This window comes from Carya illinoinensis, chromosome 8 (assembly GCF_018687715.1).
Source record: "Carya illinoinensis cultivar Pawnee chromosome 8, C.illinoinensisPawnee_v1, whole genome shotgun sequence".
Lineage (NCBI taxonomy): Eukaryota > Viridiplantae > Streptophyta > Magnoliopsida > Fagales > Juglandaceae > Carya > Carya illinoinensis.
In genome coordinates, this window is record NC_056759.1 from 1,015,535 (window position 1) to 1,039,295 (window position 23,761).

Below are 23,761 nucleotides of genomic sequence, written 5' to 3' on the forward strand. Positions count from 1 at the left end.
TACGTACGTGATCCCTGGCTGCATGCATCGGTTAGTAATTTTCATGGCCGTACTTACGTATAGTTGATACCTTCAACTGGGGAAAGTCCAAACAATTAGTAATGCATAACCCATAATTTGACTAATCTAATCATGATTGAAAATTCCAACTCGATCCGTAAATATAGTGAGATCGATTGACCGGCGAGTTTATGATAACATAATGCCTAGTGTTGGTGTGGATGAGGCAAGTATTATCCAGGATTCCAAAGTTTGACTATAGACCACCAAAACCTAGTTGCAATTTATAAATATATATAAATATATATATTATATCGGACAAGGAATGCCAGCGCGTACACGATGTCAGATAAAATCAAAGTAATATCATGTTATCTTCTTTCGATCAATCGTATGATTTGTCATTGTACTCCAAAAACTCTCCAACCCATTATAAAAGGGTACCCGAAGGTAAGATCTTTTCATACAGAAACACACGGTGTCTCTCCGTTCTAATTAAGCAAGTTTTCTCTTTCACCATGATCTCCTTCCCCGATTCAGTAGATCATAACATCCTCTGAGTTAAAAGCTATGAAACTACGGCCAACAGTTGCCGATAGCCATGATCAATGGGTTATACAGATAAGTCGAGCCCTAGAAGAAGAAGGCCTCAAAGAGGACGACGATGAAAATGTTCCTACAATTACCATCTTCACCGTGCCTCCAACCCTAAAGTCTATTAAACCAGAAACATACACTCCACAACTCGTAGCCCTCGGCCCATACCATCACCAGCGGCCTCAACTCTTGGAGATGGAGCACTTCAAACTGGGTTCAGCTAAAAGAATGCAGAAGAACTTCAAACAAATCAAATTCCGAGACTTAGTTAACCGCATCGCAGAAAGTGATTACGCTATCAGAGCTTGCTACCATCGTTTCTTGGAGTTCGACCAAGAAACACTCGCATGGATATTTGCCATCGATTCTTCTTTCTTGTTGGACTGTCTCCAAACCTACTTTATAGAAACTGAAGGCTCACTTATGGAAATCTCGTCTAATATGAGTAGTCAAAGCAGCGGCACGCGGAAGAAAGCCGCACACCGTACTCATGTACTCAAGGATGTTATCATGATGGAAAACCAAATACCTCTCTTTTTGCTCAGAGAAGTCCACGGTTTTTTTGAGCATGAAGATCAGGACGCAGTATTGACCTCCATGCTATTGGGAGTTTGCAAGTATCTATCACCCATCAAGTACATCAATCATCAGCATTTTACGGAAGAATATTTCACGAGAGCCCATTTGCTAGATCTTCTCTACTACATGATTGTGCCGAAATTGACACTCGTGGCTGATTTTGATCAGCAGGAGAAGCTGGAGGAGGACGAAGAGATTGGCTGGTTTAGAAAAGCGATGAAATCAATCTTGATAGCGGTATGTTTTCTTATATTCGCCCCGCTTCGTATTCTCAAGAGAATTTTCCAGTCAAAAGTTGTTAAACGTTTAGCTGCATCGCAACTTGCAATACTCTCACGGATATTGAGTCGTGCAAAGAATAGTACTGTAACCAATATACTGCCTTCCACAGAGAACGTGGTAGAAAAATTGGGAGGCACGTTTTATAATCATCTTAACGACGAAAGTCCTTCAGTCGACGAGATTGCAATCCCAAGTGTGACTCAACTTCATAAAGTTGGTGTCAAATTTCGTCCAGTCAAGGGTGGCTTGAAAATCATAATCTTCGACAAGTCTTCTGGTACATTTTACCTTCCAATTATTCAATTAGATGATAACTCTGATGTTGTGATAAGGAACCTCGTGGCTTATGAGGCATGTATTGCACCAGAGGTGATGGTTTTTACACGTTACACAGAGTTTATGAATGGAATAATTGATACAGAAGAAGATGTGAGGATTCTTCGGGAGGCAGGGATCATCTTGAACCGCCTCAAAAGCGATGCAGAAGTGGCAAACCTTTGGAATGGGATGACAAAATCTGTGAAAGTAACGAAAGTTCAGTTTCTTGACAAGGCTATTGAAGATGTTAATACCTATTATTCCAAAAGTTGGAAAGTGAGGATCAACATGATCATTAAGAACTTTATCCTCTCTTCCTGGCCATGTCTCACGTTTCTGGGAGCTACTGTACTGATATTCCTGTTTATTGTGGAAACTGCTTGTTCTTCGTACGATTGCTCCAAATTGTTGGCGGCCCTATAAAGGTTGGCATGACTTTCTGTTGTATTTCACGTTGGATTGGACGGCATCCATGTACAAGGAATGAAGTGTTCATACGTATTCTTTAATTTACTTGAATTTCTAAAGCAATTCATGTCGACGTGGATCCTTTTAATAAACAATTCGATCGCGTGTCTCGTTACATATTCCATGGTATCAGTATCTTTGCAACATTGTTTTTTTCCTGAATTATGGTGATGGCATTATACACTATAATTTACAATAAAAGTTACAAACAAAACGAAAAGCAGGAGTTCGAAATTCGAAAAGGTGGAGAACAGCAGGACGACAGAACAATAAGCTGAAATTACGGGGATGAATGAATGGCATTTTTCACTTAGGTCAATAGCAACAGCGAAAATTTCTTGGGGAATGAGCTTTCCTTAGTGGTGTTGCCTTTTTCGGGTCCCTCCCTTCTGTTAACTTTTTGAATTCCATCGTCCCATGAAGCCCACTTTTTTGACAAACGTTTTCGAAATCTCTATCTGTCAAACACGAAATAATTAAAAATGATTCTCACAACTTTCATTATGTAACACTTTGTGATATTATTGATTGAAAAACTATATTTTAAAGTTAATGCGGAGAAATACATTTAATAAAATGATTATTTATTATAATAAAATTAATTTAAAAGATAATCTTATAAATTAAATATTGCAATTATTTAAAATAATGTGTGATGTGTTAATTTTAGATGCTGCAATTTATTATTTTTGAATGAATAAGAGAACCGAAAATTTTAGTTATAAACACAATTACGTACTAATATATATATTAATATAATATAATTAATAAAAAATAAATTTTATTAAAAAAATATTAATTTAAATTTTAAATATAAAAAAATCAATATTAATACATAAAATTAATATTCGATTTACTTAACAAAACTCAGGATATGTGGAGATGCGCTTGGTGTCATACTTTCATTGCAATCACTATGAAGTGGGCCCTCTCGTGGGCTTTGGGCTCAAATTACAGAAATGGACCTCTTTAGTTCATTTCGGAATTTATTTAATTATGTGGAATTTAAGATTGGGACAATTATTGGGATCCCTTTTGTTTCCATGTAGGCAAAGATTTAATAAGTTTTAAAGCGGTAAATTGTGTGGCCGAAAACAGAAATGCAAAAGGGGTAATTCAGTCAAAATGGTTCCCAACACAGTGGTGCTTGGCTGGCTAACCTGGAGGGAGTATCCCACAGTCCCACTCTCACAGCTCACTTCCCTCCCTCTCCTCCCCACTTCCCCGACCGTTACCCCGCTCTCTCTCTCTCTCTCTCTCTCTCTCTCTCACAACCCAGTGCGCAAGCAGAGCTCTCTGTTTCTGTTTCTGTCTCTTCTCTCTCATAATGTCATGTTTTTGGTCTCTACCGTTTTCTTTTCTGGCCACTTTTCTCTTCCTTTACTCTGCTACTTTCTTTTCCTTTTCACATGGGGATTCTCGCTCTTCACCCCTCCAAACTCTGCCCACTACAGGTACTACTCTCCGTTCTTTTTTTTCCTGTTTGGTTGCTGAGAAAATGTAAGATTATAGAATATCTGTACAGTGTTATGGTTTCTCTGTACTCTGTTTTCTTACAATCACCAACAAAGGAGCCAAAATAAATTTCCTTTTTCTACCACATTGGCACTGTTTGCGTGGAAGATAATTGTTTCTTTCCTTCTTAAATCTGATCTCCTTTCCAGGCTGGGAAAATGAAGGAAAATATGTTGTGGATCACTCTCAGGGGAGTTGGAGGTCTCTCGTGGAGGGTCCCACTGCTGCCCCTATTGAAAGCTCATCATATGTCTTGGCTTCAAAGAGAACTTACCGAAAAGACCCTCTCAATGGGTTCAAAAAGTACACCAAAGGATGGAATATCAGTGAGCGCCATTACTGGGCTGTAAGTTTCTCAAACTATACCTCCTAAGAATTAGGCTGGTTTTCTTGTCCTAGATAGCTGTCTTGAACACGGATGGCTTTGATTTCCGGCATGAGTTTTACTTTTGCATCCTCCTTTTCGGGCATGCCTCGGTCTGGTAGAGTCTAGAGTGGTGGGTTGGTGCTAAATCATGATATATTGTCTTAACCTGTGGTGGTACAGTACGGAGACACTATTGTTTCAAGGGAATGAATGCCAACAAGTAAAACTTGATTACTTATCAAAAAAAAAATAAAAACAAGTAAAACTTGATTCAGTGGGAGGCTTGTATTTAGCAGTACTGCTGTATTGCTTGTGGATAAATTTACAGGTGGGTTGAGGAGCAATCTAGATTTAAAGAGGATAAAAAAAAAAAAAAAAACTGTGGTAGAGAATGTTGGTCACATGTCGATAAATAAATAATATTTTGATCATCAAGTGTCTTTACTCTAGCACAATCTATAAAACAAGAAACGTTTATCTGAAAAATAAAAAGGAGCAGAAAAGGATGTTTTAATCGTGAATTTATTATTTCTTTCATAAGAAAGTTTCCTTTTTCTTTATATGAGATCTCCCGGTTGTCTTTTCTTCTTCCTTTTTTATGGTTTTAATGCGGATTCTTCTTCTTTTTATTTTTTAAGGAAAATTAGGAACCTTTTCAATTGTATGTTGAAACTTATGGACGTGCGGTATTAGAATGGATTTAAGGTTGGGATTGGCAGAAAGTGCATACAATGTATATAAAAGGAAAATTATACTAATAAAACAAGCATGTGCCATCCAGTTCCCTTTCCAATTATAGTGGGAGAATATTCTGATTTTCGTTTAATAAGGCGCTTCCTCTGTTTCATCATCGTTTGATAAGATTCATCTTAGTCTAAAGTCTCAACATTTTATTTCTTTCACATTTTCCATAGAGGTCTTGGTCTCATGATCAATTTACTGATGCTTTTGATTTATTATCAATTATCTTATTTGCAATTTCCTTCCTATGTACACAAGTCCCTTCTTTGGGTTTCTTTCGTTTAATTTTGGAATTCAGTTTAATTTATTTCTAATAACATTTTATCTGTACTTATAATGGTTTTTTGTTATGTTTGAACTGCTGTATTACTATTCTTAACTTATTTTCCCGTTTCCTTTTCTTTTTTGAAAATGCAGTCTGTGGGTTTTACTGCAGTTCCCTTGTTTGTCATCGCTGCAATCTGGTTCCTTGCACTTGGAATGTGCTTATGTCTCATTTGTGTCTGTTCTTTCTGTCGTAAAAGGGAGCCTTATGGCTATTCCAGGACGGCTTATGCTCTCTCTCTTATCTTCCTCATAATCTTCACTATTGCAGCCATGTACATCCTCTCTCTCTCTCTCTCTCTCTCTCTCTCTCTCTCTCTCTCTCTCTCTCTCTCTCTCTCTCTCAAGTTCCACTTTTGTAATAACTTGATGTGCTATACTGTGGTTACAGTGTTGGATGTGTTGTTTTATACGCTGGTCAGGGGAGGTTCCACAGTAGTACCACGAATACATTGAAGTATGTCGTGGTTCAGGCAGATTTCACGGTTGAGAAGCTTAGAAGTGTGTCTGGTTATCTTGGTGCAGCTAAGCAGATTGGAATAGATCGAATTTTTCTACCTACAAATGTTCAAACTGATATTGACCAGATTGAAACAAAAATTACTTCTTCTGCTAGTACGCTTGCTGACCGAACAGTGAAGAATTCAAACGAAATTCGGGATCTCTTGGATTCTGTGTAATAAAGAATTAAGTCTTGCCTTCTCTATTTTCTTGCTTCTGAGACGTATCTTAATGCTAAAATGAATATGGTGATGTTCTTACAGGAGATTGGCACTCATCATAATCGCTGCTATTATGCTTGTCTTGACATTTCTTGGATTCTGTAAGCACTGTCAATCACCTTTTTGCAATGCTATGTATCATTAACTTAATAAATTTAAAACATTTTCCGTAGAGATCCTAATTCGTTTTTGTACTCTTTGCTTTTGCTTCAGTATTCTCAATATTTGGCATGCAGTCTCTTGTTTACATGTGAGTAAGAAAATCATGTCCAGCACTGCTTTTTCCTTTTATGTTATTTCCCCCATTCATGTCGCTCCAACAAATGCTGCATTTGTTGCAGCCTGGTGGTCGCTGGGTGGTTACTTGTTACAGGAACATTTATCATGTGCGGCATATTTCTTCTCCTTCACAAGTAAGTTTTGTGACAATGTGTAACGCTTACAGTTTACGCTTACAGTTTTCTTCTAGATATTGAACATTTCATATCGTTTGCCACAATCCATGTTGCTAATCGCTTTCTAATAAAATGGTTACAAAGTCTAGATTGGCAACTCTCTGCACTCCATTTGACTGCAAGTATTTCAAGAATGATTCGTGTTAATACCGAGTCCTTATGGCTCTATTTTAAGGGTGATAAGGGTGCTGTCTCGTCAGTCAATTCTTAGTGTTGTCATTTGTTGTTTGCCTACATCTTTATTCAGCACTGTGCTAAATTGAGGCTAATTAAATTTTTTATGAACTTAGAAAGTTCGTTATGTTCGTCAAAATGAAGACCAATGGGGGCGGCTCAGGCAGAGCCATGACATGAAGTGCCAAGCATAATTTTGTTCTTCACTATAGAGGAGATTCAACATCTTTTTGTCACAGTAATCTTGACACTAAACTGTAAACAAAAGGAAAATGGATTTTCTTCCGTTTGTTGTGCAAAAATATCTCAATAAGCGTATAGTATACACACATTTTCTCTTCAATAGGAATATCAATTCTCAGCATTACAACAAAAAATAAAAAAATCGATGGTCGCAGTGCTCAAGTGCTAAAGTTTCCCGTCCTTCAGAATTTTCGACTTCAGTTTGCTAATTATCAGTTTCATTCTTTTGATGATAATATTTTAGCTCAGACGCTGATCTTTTCCCCTTTTACCCATTAGTGTAGCCGCAGACACTTGTGTTGCAATGGATGAGTGGACTCAAAACCCTACTTCTCATACAGCTTTAGATGATATACTTCCATGTGTGGATACTGCAACTGCACAAGAGACCTTGATACGGAGCAAGGAAGTCACTTCTGAGCTTGTCAATTTACTTAATGAGGTCATTACCAATGTCTCGAACTTAAATTTTCTCCCCAACTTCACACCATTGTACTACAACCAATCAGGCCCGAAGATACCCCTCCTATGTAACCCATTTTATTCCGACTTGACGGATCGAGCTTGCACTGCTGGTGAAGTGGACTTGACCAATGCAACAGAGGTAAGAAGTTGGCCCTCTTCATACTCCTAGTGATCACATGGTCTCGTTTCCAAATACTATTTTCACATGTACCAATTTAGCAAAGCATCTGGAGGCCATTCTCCAGTGCCAGAATAAAAAAAGGAAGCTAGCCTTACTTTCATTTAAATCATGCAGGTTTGGATGAACTATGTCTGCCAAGTTTCAGCAACTGAGATATGTGTCACAACAGGGCGTTTGACCCCGACCTTCTACAACCAGATGACTGCCGGAGTAAATGTTAGCTTTGCGTTGTATAATTATGCACCTTTCCTTGTTGAACTTGAAGATTGCACATTTGTGCGGGAAACATTCAGCGACATACATAGAGACCATTGCCCCGGTCTGCGGCAATACAGTGGATGGATCTATATAGGGTTGGTGATGGTCTCCACTTCAGTTATGCTCTCACTGATCTTCTGGGTTATCTATGGGAGAGAGAGGCATCACCGCGTGTTTACCAAAAAGTTAACATCTGAATCAGCCGAAACTTTTGAAGAAGGCAAGGAGCAGAAGTAAGAGAAACTCTAATATTATTTCCACTGCATTGGGACATATAGGATGGACTATCTCTATGCATTCGGTTTGGGTTCCATGTGTTGTAAAAAGAACTACTTCTATCATTCATTTACGTAGAAACCAACTTCCAGATTTTGCATACATGCTTTGGCACTGATATGATAAGATTGAATGAAACAAATTGTCGTGTGTTTATAATTTTCCTTAGGTTAAACATTGGTAACGACTTTACAACCTTCCTTGAAATAGGCTTTGGGACGGCAAGTATCCGCCGTTACGGTTGGGTTATAAACTCATGGTCCAGTTGGGCGGTACCCACTACCACTCAATGCACTCATAAGTAGGACTGTTCATCCGGGTTCCGGACCGGGAATTCGGGTATACCCGGCCCGGAACCCAGGTTCCAAATCCGGTCCGGATTCCGGACCGGATTAGTGCGGATTATGACCCGGGCCAAAACCCGGATTCATCCGGGTTTTTAAAACCCGGAATCCGGGTTCCGGACTATACCCGAGTCTCTCTCTTTTTTTTTTTTTTTTAATAACAAAATCTTACTCGTTAAATTTTTTTTTTTCAAGAAAATGATAGTGTTGAAAAGCATAATTTTTTTTTTAATCTAAAAGCCTATATTCTATACAACTTTTTCAAGAAAAAATGTTGAAAAGCATCCTTTTTTATATATAAAACAAAAAATATTTCTGGTTAATGATATATGAAGTGTTTCCTTTCAAAAATAAAATAAAATAAAACTAATTACCTTTTTAACTAATTAGATTATTTGATATTTATATATTACATTACAAAACACAACTACAATATATGAAAATTACATATCTATGAATAACAAGGTATTATTTGCCTTCATCCATTCATAGAGATCTGCTGGTGTAATTACTCCTGCATCCAAAAGGTCCTTGCCCCTCATTTCACAATACCTATTGGCAGAGATGTTTGTTGGAAGACCATTTATGCCTGGGAGAACAGAGGTAGAACCGCCTTTAATAATACAAATCCAGAAGAAAAATTGGATAGATTCTGTTCCATGCATGTATTGCATAATTACTACTTTTATTTAAGGATATGCGTGCATTGATTCTACACTGGCTGTTTTTAAGTTCTACCTCTGTTGTACACAGGTTGAGCAGCTTCAAAGGATCTTCAAACTTTGTGGTTCACCCTCAGAGGATTACTGGAACAAAATGAAGCTACCAGCAAGCTTCCATCCACCGCGGCATTATAGGCCTAGTTTTGAAGAAGCCTTCAGCCCCTTACCTACCTCTTCATTTGGCCTTTTGACTACACTTCTTGCTCTAGACCAACCTCTCGTGGCAATGCTGCTTCTGCTCTCCATAGTGAAGTGAGTATAAACATAATAGATGGCAAGCTCTTTCTCTGTACTCATTGCTAGTGGTATAACGACATTTCAGCACTTTTCTTTGGTATAACCAAAACTTTGTACTACGAGTTTAAAATTGAAAGGTTCTAGTGCTGGACTTACTAGTATTAGGGAAGATTTTGGGATATGAAGGGTACTTTGCTCCATGTAATTGATTAAAGTTTAATAGAAGCACAAGGGAGAAATAATGGAAGGCCATCTTAAACTTGAAGCATATGCTGTTTAGGCTTATTCCAGAAGCAAAATAAACAAAGAAATAGCTAAAGAGGAATACAAGTGTTCCTAATGACTACTTTCTATTATCTTCCTCCTGCTTTTATAAAATTACATCATAAAAGAAAATTTATGCTTTATTCTGAGTATTTTTTTTTCTGCTTTCAGTTCTTTACTTCAAGCCCATTGGCCTGCAATCTTCCAGCTCTACCAATTCCCAGGAAAAAGAAGAATCAATCTAAAACCCGTGATCAGATGTATGATTTTAGTTTATAATGTGAAATTATTTTCCTCAATGATGTGATGAATAACTCTATGTAACGATCATGATGTCTCCTACCAAAACCTTTAGCAGCTTAGTATGTTCTGTGGGCTGTAACTCCATGAATTTACTTAGTTGTGATTTTCCATCTTACAGGCGCAGGACTTCTAAAACAAAACAATCAACTCGAACAAAAGATGATGGTCATCGGGGAAAAAAACCCACTCGAACAAAAGTTCAATGCATCTAGCTACTTTGAACTAAAACAAAGATTCTTACATTCAAACATTCACATCAAAATAGACCCAAATCAACAAAGTAATAAAAGAGCCCTCAAAGATCTAAAAAAGGATGCAACAGATCAAGCTGTAACAGAGAACCAAAACTACACAGACCCAAATCGGAATAACGCGCTATACACTTTATTTCAATTTACTAAGTACCTTCAACCCAACAATAAAGAACCATAACTAAAAAGATGCACGAATAATATAAGAAAAAAAAATTAGTGAAGATTTTCGAGAAAAAGTTAGAGGAAGGTAAAATACTCACCTCATGGTGGCTGAGTGGCAGCTTCCTCGACTATAGCAAAGGGATCGAGAGAGAGAGAGAGAGAGAGAGAGAGAGAGAGAGAGAGAGAGATATATATATATATATCTGAATTCGGGGGGAGCGGGGCTAAGCAGAACAGAAGTAGGGTTTTCAGTTTTGTATCTTTAGTTTATATCACCCGGGTACCGGGTTTTAAACCCGGATCCGGAATTAAAATCCGGTACCCGGACCGGTTTAAACTGGTTTTTCGAATCCGGATGCCGGCCCGGATTTGACCCGGGCCGAAAACTGGAATCGGAATCCGTATACCGGATTCCGGGCCGGGCCGGATAAAATCCGGCCCGGTTGAACAACCCTACTCATAAGCGTTCATCGTTTTGTCTTCAGAACTGGAAACACCAATTAAAAGACTGACCCAGTGCATTTCGAAGTCATTTCAAGCCACTCGTTGATGGATTTTCCAAAGTAAAAAGCAACGCAAGTGTTACCCTATTTACACTTCATCCCCCCACCAAGTTGGATTTTGTGCCATGGTAGCCCTTCAGTTTAACAACTCACCCAACTCCACCCGCACAAAGTTGTTCGGTTCCTTTTCAACCAACACCTCCCTAATTTATCAAAGGGAAATCATGAACACGTAACGTTTTTTAACAATTCTTTACGCAATTAGTTATTAAATGAGAAATATTTTTTAAAATAATTTATAAAAATCTTTATCTTATATTTTAATTTCATAACATGAGATAATAGGATGACAGCACCATGTCATCTATAATTAAGAAATAAATAATAATTTTTTTTTATTTTTTAAATAACCTGCTGTCTCTCTCTCACTCTCTTGGAGGACGCTTTCACATTTTTTCAATCATGTGGGTAGAAAGTCTTATCTAATGTTCCAAAGTAGGTTTGCCGTTGAGATTGTAGCAAATCTTATCACGTTGCGACCAACTTTACTTATCAAGTTTAATGGTATCGAGTTCCGAATTCAGCTCATATCGCCGAAGATTGCGGATCAAAAAAGGCCGCTTGTTTAAAAACCATACCCAAACAAACAATTGGAACTAAAAAAGAAAGAAAAATATTTCGAAATCGAATATGAATAATCGTTGCACTTTTATTTTAATACAAACTATCATATAATTTACTATTAATTTGTTTCATAATTATTACTAATAATTAATTACTCCATGTTTTAACACCCAAACGGATATTATCTATTCGTTATTGGCAAATATTTTATTGATAAAATAATTTTATAAAAATAAATTTATAAATTGACGTAATATATCATAGATTATAAAATATCTTTGAGATGGTTGCACTTACATTGTTAAGGGTTTTCTTGCTTGAAAAATAAGCACTTAATACAACCATAAATTATCAAGGAAAGTTGAGTGAAGAAATTGAAATGCAATAAAGTTACACAACAACCTATGAAAACAGCATCAGCTTTCCCGTCTACATTTTCTGAGGATAGATCATAGAAGTAAGAAATAGGACTCCCACCATTCAATTGGATATTAATTTCCTAAATGATAAGAACGTAGAAAAATTTAAGATATCCCAAATACTTAAATACCGACTAGTATGAAGGCCATGGGCTACGAGTAGCCACCTGAAGTTTCCAGCCCTATTCTGTTCCGTTTTTCTAATGAATTAAAATGGACTCCCATATCTATGTACCGTCAAATGTCACTACCATATCACGCTTCAGACTTTGCAATTCTATATATTTAAAAATACATTTAATTGAATGAGTAATACTATACATTATATCATCATTTTATTTATATTTTATTATATATAATTTAACGTATTTATCATTATTTAATGATATAAAAATATAGAATAAATGTCATTCAATAATTATAAATATACCAGATCTTATTTAGTAGAATAGTAATATGGTATATAGAATTTTTGAATCAAATATTTTTTTATTATCTCGTGATACAATATTAGATGATTTGAAACTATTTATTATATTTCACTTATGAATCTATTATCTAATATTATATTATAAAATAGTGAGAGAATGATAAGAAAATAAATAATTAATAGATTTTTTTTCATTTTCGAACTGATAAGAACGTAGAGACCTTCTTCTTCTTCTTCTTCTTCTTCTTCTTCTTCTTTTTTTTTTTTTTTTTTTTTTTTTTGAGATATTCGAAAATCTTGTTACTTAAAATCAAAGCGAATTGAGTCGGCCAAGTAATATCCGACCTTACGTCGTGCCAGAGGGCATTGGAATAATGTCAATTATTTAATTGATGATAAATTACATAGATATCTAAGATCTTTTTATTTAATCTACAATAATATTGGCAGAATGGACAATCTGAAATTTATTTTAAAAATTATCGTGATAAGTTATGATAGAACATAAGTTATCAAAATATAAAAACGAGAATATATAAGTACTACAGTTATAAAAAAAAAATTATAAATATAAATTTACAATAAAATGATATTTTATATTAAAAATATTTACAATATAATATAGTGCGTGAATATGAAATGATTGCCGTCATGCCTCGGAGAAATCACACTTGAAAGCTAATCCCTTTCCTAATGTTTATCACTATTGAGAGATAACGGCCCTAGATCTTGCAAATCTAGACAAGCACAAACAGAGAGAGGAGGAAACTAGATCTTGCGATACAAATAATTTAATAAATAAATATAAAAGGACAGTTGATCATTCATCTTTTTTTTTTTTTTTTACCCCTTCGTCTAAAGTAATAGCTGTCACGCATTGTATGAATAAAAGAATTAAGCCAAGCCAAAACCCTAGAGAATGCTCCAACAAAATGTTGAAAGGGCCGGCTACACAACACCTGTCGAGCAGCGCCTCACAATATCTGCAAAAATAATTTAGCACTAAAATCATTAGAAGGCATTATTTTTGTCGAAGCAAGATATTTAAGTGATTTTCTGCCACCGTTTAAGAATAATATTAAGAGAAGATGACATGTAAATAGTAATAAAATAATTTATAAATAATAATGAGATTGTTTAAATTATTATATTTTATAAAATTTTAAAAAATGAGGGTGAAAAAGTTGAATAAAAATAATATAAAGTTAAAATATTATTATAATATAATTTTTATTTTAAAATTTGAAAAAGTTAAAAATAAGATGAATTGAGATGATTTTACTATCGATCCAAACTAGCCTAGAAGAAAAAATCAGAAGATTCTATAAAAATCATTGTCTTTACTCTTTAATCCGGATTTCATTTAATTAATTTTTGAGAAATGTATTGATATAGAAGAATTTTATAAAAATAAATTCATAATAAATTAACTAGACTTATTATAATAGATTAGATTATAAAATTATTTATTTTATAAAATAAATATAACATATCACAAGAAATTATACTCAAAATAAACATAATAAATTAACATAACTTATTGTAATATATTAGATTATAAAATTATTTATATTATAAAATAGATATAATATATCACATAAAATTAAATTTGATTTTGTAAAATCACATTATATCTATAGTAATTTATTTAATTTTTATTTAGAATTAGATATGTCAAAAGAATCGTTTAGAAGAACCGAGTCAGGGACAAAATAAGGGAAAGTGACAGTGTGTCCCTCGTTCCAAGAGATAAGATCGAGCATCATGCACCAATAGTCTCCGAAATATTATTCCTTTTAACAATAATATTTAATGATTACTGGTTTAATCATTCTAATCATGTATAGCTGTCACATTTTGATTTATTTATTGTATTATTGTTTGTTTAGATTTTATGTAGATCTTTACTTACATTGGATTTCTCAACAAGTTTATACTATTCTTTTTATTTAAATTCAATAACATTTTATCGTTTTAATCTATTGACGTTGTGTTTGAGATTCACCTTTCAGCAGTTAGTCGAATGATTCAAAGATGGAAGATGCATATATTTAATTATATATATGATATGATAAAAGAAAATGACAAAGCAGATAATATTGATTCCATTATATATATATATTTTGTTGTGATTTTTAATTGTTCAGATTCGAATATTGTTTTATTCAAAACGAAGAATCATAAAGAATCAAATATATAAATATTATAAGTCGCTGTCTTGAAATATCAAAATTATGTGTTATTATATTTAAAGTCAATATAAATAACACACCATCAGCTAAACGAGAATATAATATTATTTGATTTATAATATTTAAATATTTTTTATAAAAGTTTTGTTATTCATCATATTTATACGTCATATTTATTTTCTTTTATTTTTTAAAAGTAATTAAATTATTTTCTTCATTATCAATATATCATATATTTGGTAAATAAAAAAATAAAAAAGTGTAGCATATTATATGTGTATATGATGAATATAATTTTTTCCAAATCCGTTATAACTTTTGCGGCCGGCAGTGCCGCGCGTGTGTGGAACTTGACCGATACAAGAACGCGCGCATATCATTGATGGTGAAAAGCAGCGACGTTGGTGCATAAGCGATGTAGAAGAATCGAAGATGGCAAAAAGTCGGATCAAAGCACTTTAGTCTACTGCTTACAATTATAATTCGGGTCACTGATTTGAATTGGTCCACGAAAATAGTCGTTGAGAATTTTAGAGCGCACGCGTCCCATTAAACTATAACTTCCTGAACAAATATTCTTTCATGATGCCAACGTAACAAAAACTGTAAACTTCACAATGTAGACATTGACCAATTCAATTTCAAATTTCTTTACTTTTTCATATTTTTCTTAATATATTGTATGTAGAATTCTCAACACGTTTTAAATCAATATATATATATAATAACTTATATAAGGAGAGTCTTGCCGTAATTCCCATTCCCAATTTTCACCCGTAAACCCATTTCTAAGTCAAATGGTGGAAGATTCCTACCGATTTATTGTTACTTGGTATTAAGAAAAAGATAAATATTTAGTTTTTAAAATATATTACAAAAATATAACCCATAAATTGACTTTTTCTTAAAATATAAATCACTTAGTGCAATATTTTATATAGATTATAAAATTATTTATATCATAAAGTAAATTATAATTTTTTTATCGTAAAGTAAATCTAACTTATAATTTCATAAATAGTTATATGGCCTTCATTTATTTAATTTTTAAATATTTATTAATATTTTTATTTTCTTATACACCTTTAATAAAATTATTATATAGGGCAAGCTTTCTACCGTTTGGAGGAAAAAATTTTCAATTAAGTTTATCAAATTATTGTGTCAATTAAAACTGAGAAGTATTATTTGAAAGATCGAGAGATGTAATCAGTCTAGTTAGGTTTGGGGGAGTCACAAATCGAAACTTTTGATCCATCATTTTTGTTGGACTGGACTGATCCATTTGGTTCGATTTGGTCTATAAATATTTTTTTCTCTTTTTTCTTTTTTGATAGAAAATTAATACAAAAAGTTAAAAGAAAAAGTAAAATTACGATTAAGTGATCTTTTTTACATTTTATATATGGTTAATTAAAATTAAATAATTTTATTGTACATATAGTTAATGGTTAACGCTTTGATGAAAATTATATAATTAATTTATTATTTTATATATATAAAATAGTTAAAAATATATATATACATTTGGTTAGTCTTGATCTGGTCTAAAAAAACCATTTACCATATCCGGAGACCAACTAATAAGATTATCGGTTCGGTTTGATCATTTTTTCAGATCTAGATCAATAGTTTTACGATCCTAAAAAGACCTTTAGATCACACATTAATTACATAATTTAATTCATAAAATTAAAAATTTATCTTTTAAATTGAATTACTACGTATGGCATAGAGGCTTTTAAATATAATTATTCATTTCTCAATTACACACAAATTTGTGTGAAAAAAAAAAAAAAAGTAATGACATTGATATTTATGGAGACATAAGCGGTATTTTAGTATTTTTATTTAAAATTTTACAGTTATTTTTTATATATTTTATTAATTTAATCAGTTGTATTAATTTTTTAATATTAAATAATTATTTTAATCAATTAAATTAATAATATATAAAAATAAACAAAAGTGATAGTTTGTATCCAAATCATTTTTATTTCTGTCCGTTTCTTAATAGCCATATACGTGGCAGGCGTTTGTCACGGTCAAAAGTTGTTTAGAGTCTTTACACTAAGTGAATGTTTACGGTAAAAAATATTATTTTTAATTTAAAATTTATAACTTAAAGTTTAATGTAATAAATTTTGTTATTAAAAAATTATTTATTATTTAGAATCCGTATATTTATAATATTTTTAAACATATTAATTTATATAGAAACAAATTTAAAAAATATTTTTTTACTATAAAAATGATATAAAATGACATATACTTGATAAAAATAAAATATTATAATAACATAATAACAAAAATAATTTAATAAATTTTTCAATAATTATAATGAAAAATAAAATTTATTCAACGATACATAAATGATAGGAGAAGAATAAAAAATATTGATAGATAAAATTTTAAATAAATTGTATAAAAGTAATAAAAAATATAGATTTACAAAATTATCATTGTGTTAAAATAATGAAAGTCATTTCATAATGTATATAACACGATAAAATAAGAATTAATTTGATACTTTTATTAAAAAATAATTTTTACTTTTTTTAATTTAAAAATATTTTAATGTGAAATTATAAACAGATAAATAATATTATATAAATACTATATACCATTCTATCCGTACATTTTAAATCTCAAACCGTAATCTCAAACAGGCTCTAGCGGGCCCGTAACGGCCTCCAAATTTCGTCGCCATGCGCGGTCCACATCAGTCCCAAAAACTATGTTATCCCCTATCCAACCTCTGGTCAGCTAAACCGTAGTTAACTTAACCGGCCCAAAAATCCGAAAACCCCACACTACCCACGGAGTTTCCAGATTAATTACTATCCGGCCCAATGTCTATCTATAAATTAGGCGCTCGAGACTCGTCAAGTTTGCCAAACCAACCGCCCTAGGGGTCTAGGAGGAAAAAAACAAAAACAAAAGTTTCCGGCGAAAAACCTCTCCCTTCTCCCTCTCACTTTTTTCTCAACAACAATGGCTACCTCATCGTCAAAAACCAGACCGAGCGGTCCAGTCCTGCGCTCTCTCTCGCCCCCCGCCAGGCTTTACTATCCCACTGCTCCAAACTCTTCTTTTTCTTCGTCCTCTTCAGTCTTCGCTTCCTACACAAGCTCCAGTTTCTCTTCACCGTCAACAACTTTCTTCCACAATGACCTTCACCGACATCACTACAACAACAACAACAACCACCACCATCACCAGAGATCTGCCTCTCCCACACGCGTCAACGTCTACACCTCGGGTTCCCTCTCTCCCTCCGTCCGCTTCTCCATCGACCACCGCTCAATCTCCCCAAACCGTAGCCAGGTCATCACGAGCCACCATGGCCACATGTCGATCCCCAAAAAGACGTGTACGTGCGCGCCGACGACTCATCCGGGTTCGTTTCGCTGTCATCTACACAAAAAAGCGTCAAACAGTCGCGGGAGCCATCATGCGGCGCCGTATCCGAACAATGGGCTGAACATGCGAAGATCGGCAATGAAGAACTCGCTGGTTAGGATCGGAGGCGTAGAGGGAGAGTGGGTCAAGAGAGCATTGACCGCTCTGATCAGGCCCTCGTCTCATCAGCTAAGGAGAAGAGCCGCATTCGAGCCCACGCCGAGCCGGCTCTCGATCATGTCCAGGGCTGAGGATCTGTGAGTTTCTTTCTGTTGTGCACAGGTTGGTTCATGCTTTTCCGGTCATCTTTGAGTTTTCGAGTCCTAGATTCCGGCGAGAAAGTCGGAATCCGACGGAGGAGTTTGTCAACGTAGTCGTCAGCGGCGAGTTTGAATGCCAAAGTACGGCGCAGTAATGAGGAATCCGGATCAAATCTTGTGCGGCACTTATAGAAATGGAACCGAGCGGTCCGAGCCAACTCTTGCAAAACGGAAGTCGGGGCGCCCCGAAACCGTAGTTGTTCTTTTTGGAGCGGTAGCGAAGAGAAAATTTCTTTTGTACATATCATTTGCTGTGGGAGGAGAGTTTTTGGACATCATATATTTTCTCCAACAAATTAGTAAAATTATAACAATCGTAATTAATTAGTATCAATTTTGAGAATTTTTCTCCAACAAATTAGTAAAATTATAACAATCGTAATTAATTAGTATCAATTTTGAGAATAATTCAGTATTTAATAATCTGATTGAAACTGGCAGCAAAGACTGGTTGGGTTTAGCTGGTTTGTATGAGACCCGTAGTCGCGTTCCGTCCACTTCTTTGCAGCGTCAGGAATCCCGTCGTGCGTTCCGTCGACATCCCTCATCCCTGTTGACGGTGCCGTTCGTCGTCACCGTTTATCATCGTCAGTTCCGTTACCCTTGCCGTTATCGTTTATCAGGTTACGTTGCTTTCGCTGCGAGGCAGGTATGTATCATGTATGTATGATTCTCTGTCCCTGTTTATTTTTGTTCATTTATGTATTTCATTTTCTTTGCCCATGTTCATGTATTACGTTTGGTTCCTGTGGGGTTTGTTGCAGGTGTGACGCCATGGAGTTCAAATCTGGGCTCTGATTCGAATCTGAAAACTAGACTTCAAAATAAATGAAAAATTAAAAATATGACGTGGTACAGACTACAGTACCACTTCGAGTAGAGAATTGGCTCTTCCAAAGAGTCTCTTTGTGACCCAATTTTAGGAAAAAATGAGGGTCTTTTGGAACAGAAACTTCCCATAACTGCTACTCATGCCGAGAAAATTAAAATTAGTTTATGCAGGAAAACAAAATTCTTCAATTAAGGTTTATTTAAATGTTAAGTTGAATTGAGATAAGTTGTATTCTTTAAAAATAATAATGAGTTAAAATAGTGGAAGGAGTTTTATAGAGTCTACTTGAAATGAGTTTTAATGTTAAGATGTTAAAGTATTTATAACAAGTTAAAAAAATTACGAATATTACGTATAAAGATTTATTGAATTAAAAAAAGATTGTGGTATTAGCTGGAAAGAAGTTTGGATATTAGACTATGTTAAAAATTTAAAAAAACCCACCAAGAAATAGTGGAATCTATAAACTTGTTGAATAAGAATTTGTGAAGAAAAAGGAGACAAGTGAGTGCGCGTTATCGACACCCACAAAATTCACAGGAGATGAGTGCGCATCATCACAAAAATGATGCGAGTTCAATGGAGATGAAATTTTGAAAAAGAGCTGGAAAGTGAGAGAGAAGTGCAAATCACGTCTTTCGTTTGGCAATAATGGTATATTTATTGAACATCCAAATCGCGTCTCTCCTTGTTCATCACACGGATGTTGTTTCTTTAGCAATAATATTATATGGAACAACGGATACCTGTGATATATGAATATATCAAACTAGTTTACTGGGTAATTTAAAATTTTTCATCTCAGTTAAAAAGAAAAAAGAAAAAAAAAAGTAAATTTTTCACTAAAGCCATAGGTGGCTATTCCGGACTGAAAATCTAGTATTTTTTAATGATATTTTAAATTTTTAAAAAATATTTAAAAATATTAAAAAAGCTACTAAAAAACAAAAGATTTTGCACTGTCGGGACTGGAATCCATGTGGGGGCTGTAGAGCCACTCTTTTTCATTTGTACCTTCAACTTAAAAAGGAGCCCATATGGTAGGAAGAAATTAAGGAGGGCCTCAGGTTCAGGGCGCGACGAAAGTAAAGTTTTCCCTTTTAAGGACAGCTGTACTTTTTATGTAATGCCACATGTGTTGTCTCTTCTTTAGACAGACAGCCCGTGGGATGTAAATGATCTAACCGTAACTGACATGACAGACAATGCTTCATCCTTCCCTACCCATGCAAATTCCAACCAAATTTAGTGGACGATTAGAGAATGAAAAAATATAATTATAAGTATAATTATATATTAATTTATGTATTAATATAATATGATTGATTAAAAAATAAATTTTATTAAAAATAATATTAATTTAAATTTTAAATATAAATAAATTAATATTAATATATAAATTAATACGTGATTATATTTACATGTAGAAAAACTCTTACCAGATACCCTTAATAAGTTAGTACCTTACCATGTGGCCGCACTGTGCACAGAGGGGCCGGGCTTATAATGGAAATTTAATAACATCGAGGCTACGTTTAGACGTTAATATGAGTTAAAAGTTACTTGTGAATAATGGTATAAGTTAGTTGTCAATAATAATATTTTATAAATTTTATTAAAATATATTTAATTTTTTTAAATTGAGATAAATTTTATTTTTTAAGTTGATAAGTATGAAATAAAATGAGTTTTAAGTTTTTGTATGTAAAGTTAAAAAAGTAATAGATTTCATTTTGAGATAACACAACCTTATTTTCATTATGTTTTAATAGAAATATTGCTACTCTCGGGGGCTCCTGATGATTTTTTTAATTTAACATAATGATTAATGAAGTATTTTTTTAATAATATTATGAATTTTTTAAATATTTAAAAATATTAAAAAATGCATGAAATAAAAAAATAAATAAAATAAAAGATAAAATACACTGTCGACTGTCGAGCGCCCCAACTGTGGCGGTAGAGCCTCCCAAGTTTTAAATCACATACTGTTACTTAAAAATTTAGGAAAATGCTTCGCCTCCAAATGTGCCTCAAAAGTTAGTGTACTTTTTTTTTTTTTGCTTAAATGTTTAAAAAAATGAATTTGTGTTTTTTTATTACGTTTAAACAAAATATATATTAGTGATAGTTTTGATACCCACATTTGGAGGTCAACTTAGAGATATTTGAAGAATAAGATAATACGAGAATTTTATAAATAATAATAAGATAGTTTGTGAATAGTTGTAGGATAGTTTGAGACAAATATTTATTAGATTTTAATAAAAAGATATAGAAAAAATTGACTAAAAAATATTATAAAATTAAAATATTATTAGAGTATAATTTTTTAATATTATTTTTGTTTTAAGATTTGAAAATGTTAAATTGCTTTTTGTTTATTATTTAAAAAGTTGAAAAAGTTGTAATAATTAATTTGAAAGTATTGATATTTGAACGATATTTGAGAATAAATCGAAAAATATGAGATGAGATGTGATAAAAAATATTTTCAAACATACCCTTAATATTATTTAAAAAAATTATCTATTTTTTTCCTTCATATCTAAGTATGAATAAAAGTTATTGAGAAGAAAAAAATAAGTTTGAATAAAACTGAATGACATGAAAGTTATTTTCCTTGATAGATTTTTTACCCTGGGACTCTAAACTTTTGCCGTACATGAAAATTACTTAAGTTAATTGAAATATTGCTACAATTAAAATATCTCATTGGAGATAATATTAAATTTTTTACCTAATTAGGACCATAACGTACTAACAAGGACATGCAGACCCCCCATGAATAAAGTTTATATACCGTCCCAATTTTCTGTCCCATGGCTAAGAACATCTACATTAGTCTATGTATATGCATATGCAAAGTCATATATACATAATATAAGTCTAAATTCATTTACATTAGATTATACATCTTTAAATATTTATATAATTATAAACAGTATCTTTACATGTTTAAAGATTTACTATTCACTCTCTAAAATATATTTTATTTATTATTTTTCTCTCATTCCACTCTCTTTCTACGTATTTTACTCATTCACTCGTCAAAAAATATTTTACTCAAATATTTGACATATTTGAAAATCAAACCTTATTAAAAAAAGTAAAAAAAATAATAAAATGATAATATTTTATTATTATTTTATCTCAAACTTACATAAGTTAATGTAAAAATTTTATTTATATAGCAAATTAGATCTCTAAAAAATGTGATTTTATATATATATACACACACGTATAAATCAATGTGGATACTCTAAGTGGTAGATAGATAATAACACAAATTCGTTGTAATGGCCCTGGGGTTGTCTTATGTAGTAGGTCAGGGTAGGGCTGTGCAGAAAAGCTTGTGACCCGGACCGTTCGTGAGACCCGACCCGATCCGATCCGACCGAGAAAGACGGTTTGAACCAGCTTGCGGGTCGAACCTGCTAAGTGTCAAAACGATCCGAGTCATCCGACTCTCACCATTTCTGTTCTTTCACACTGATTCTTCTTCGTTTTATTTGCAACAACAGCCAAGCTCCACAAATCAAGAGCAAAGTCCCAACACGATAAGACCGCAAGCAACCAAGATTGGCGAACGCAGCCCTGTAAATCGATGGTAGTGAAACCAGTGTAAAGACACCCAAGATTTTCATCATCAGCCGCGTAAGTCCCTCTCCCCCAACTTTCTGTCTATAGCTTAGATTTTCATATAGCATCATTCTCTGGTTTTCCTTCTTTCTCTCCCTCCTCCTTCCTTCCAAAATCCAATTTCTTCCCTCCCCACCGTGATTCTCCTTCACTTTATTGCCCAAAAAACCATCTTTTCCCCGTATTCTCCCTCAAAGCAGTACCACACACAGCGTCATTTCTTCTCGCTAAGCCCCACAAGATCTATATTTTTCTTTCGTTGATTTTGCTGTGAAACACCTCCATATTTCCGCCTAATTTTTGGTTGCTTTGTACCCCTGAAATTTGTGTTGCTGTTCACCCAGCCAACTCTGTAGAATAGCTGCTTGCTGCTCGGTGAGTTGTTCTTGAAGCCTCTCCTTTCTCGAACTAAGGGTCACGATTAAATGAATTGTAAGAGGAATACGGAATACAAGCTGAGGTTGCAGAATATGCACGAGAAAGAGAGAACGAGTAGCAATCGGTGTCCGCTGTCGGCAAAATGGTGGAATGGGTTTAGGTGTATTCTGATCTTGATTTACGGGTTGATCCGACTTTGTGTAGGGTCGAACCGTGTTCGTTTCATGCTATCACGGGTCGGTCCAAAAAACCCAAACGGTTTGACCGGGTTGCAGGCCTAGGTCAGGGGCCATTCGGCCCATCTCGCCCTTCCCCTTATTGGGCTTTATCTTCTAATATTTGGATGGTTGCTTTGGACCTGGAATTCTGATTAACCAAATTTTCAATTTATAGAATTTTTTTAATAAAAATTTATTACGAATAATTTTACTTATCATTTTCATATATTATATATTATTTTTATTTTTATTTTTTTATAATAAATATAATAAGTAGAACAATTAAATTAAATTAATAATAATAAAATAAAATAATTAAAATATATAAAATGTATAGTATAAAATAATCAATAATAAATATTAACTGGACATTTTAATTTATAATTTTAAATAACGGCACATCAATCTGTAAAACATTTATGGTAAAATTGGTAACTGTGGCATTAATAACGAAGAGAATAGAGTATCATTTTCCTTTGGTCAATCCCTTTGTCCCCATCGTTACGGCCCTTTTATCATTTACACGGCTTATTCGACTTTCTCAAGCTGA

The 23,761-nt window shown here is 33.5% G+C and overlaps 3 protein-coding genes and 1 long non-coding RNA gene across 4 annotated transcripts; all 4 read left to right on the forward strand.

Moving 5' to 3' along the window:
- The first annotated feature begins 570 nt into the window (after window positions 1-570).
- On the forward strand, window positions 571-2,199 carry LOC122318652 (putative UPF0481 protein At3g02645). The gene has a single exon (XM_043136210.1). The coding sequence runs from the start codon at window positions 571-573 to the stop codon at window positions 2,197-2,199; it is 1,629 nt and encodes a 542-aa protein (XP_042992144.1).
- Window positions 2,200-3,419: 1,220 nt separating this feature from the next.
- On the forward strand, window positions 3,420-8,124 carry LOC122274329. Its single transcript, XM_043083377.1, has 9 exons — window positions 3,420-3,698; window positions 3,909-4,105; window positions 5,285-5,466; window positions 5,583-5,867; window positions 5,956-6,014; window positions 6,127-6,163; window positions 6,255-6,326; window positions 7,065-7,389; window positions 7,546-8,124. Exons 1-9 carry the CDS (start codon window positions 3,572-3,574, stop codon window positions 7,924-7,926), a joined length of 1,665 nt encoding a protein of 554 aa, XP_042939311.1. The 5' UTR covers window positions 3,420-3,571; the 3' UTR covers window positions 7,927-8,124.
- A 1,024-nt stretch (window positions 8,125-9,148) lies between these two features.
- On the forward strand, window positions 9,149-9,894 carry LOC122274330. The gene is made up of 2 exons (XR_006228299.1): window positions 9,149-9,283; window positions 9,704-9,894. It is a non-coding gene; the product is annotated as an uncharacterized LOC122274330 (long non-coding RNA).
- A 7,401-nt stretch (window positions 9,895-17,295) lies between these two features.
- On the forward strand, window positions 17,296-18,475 carry LOC122274737. The gene has a single exon (XM_043083751.1). It carries the CDS (start codon window positions 17,414-17,416, stop codon window positions 18,080-18,082), a length of 669 nt encoding a protein of 222 aa, XP_042939685.1. The 5' UTR covers window positions 17,296-17,413; the 3' UTR covers window positions 18,083-18,475.
- Window positions 18,476-23,761: the final 5,286 nt, after the last annotated feature.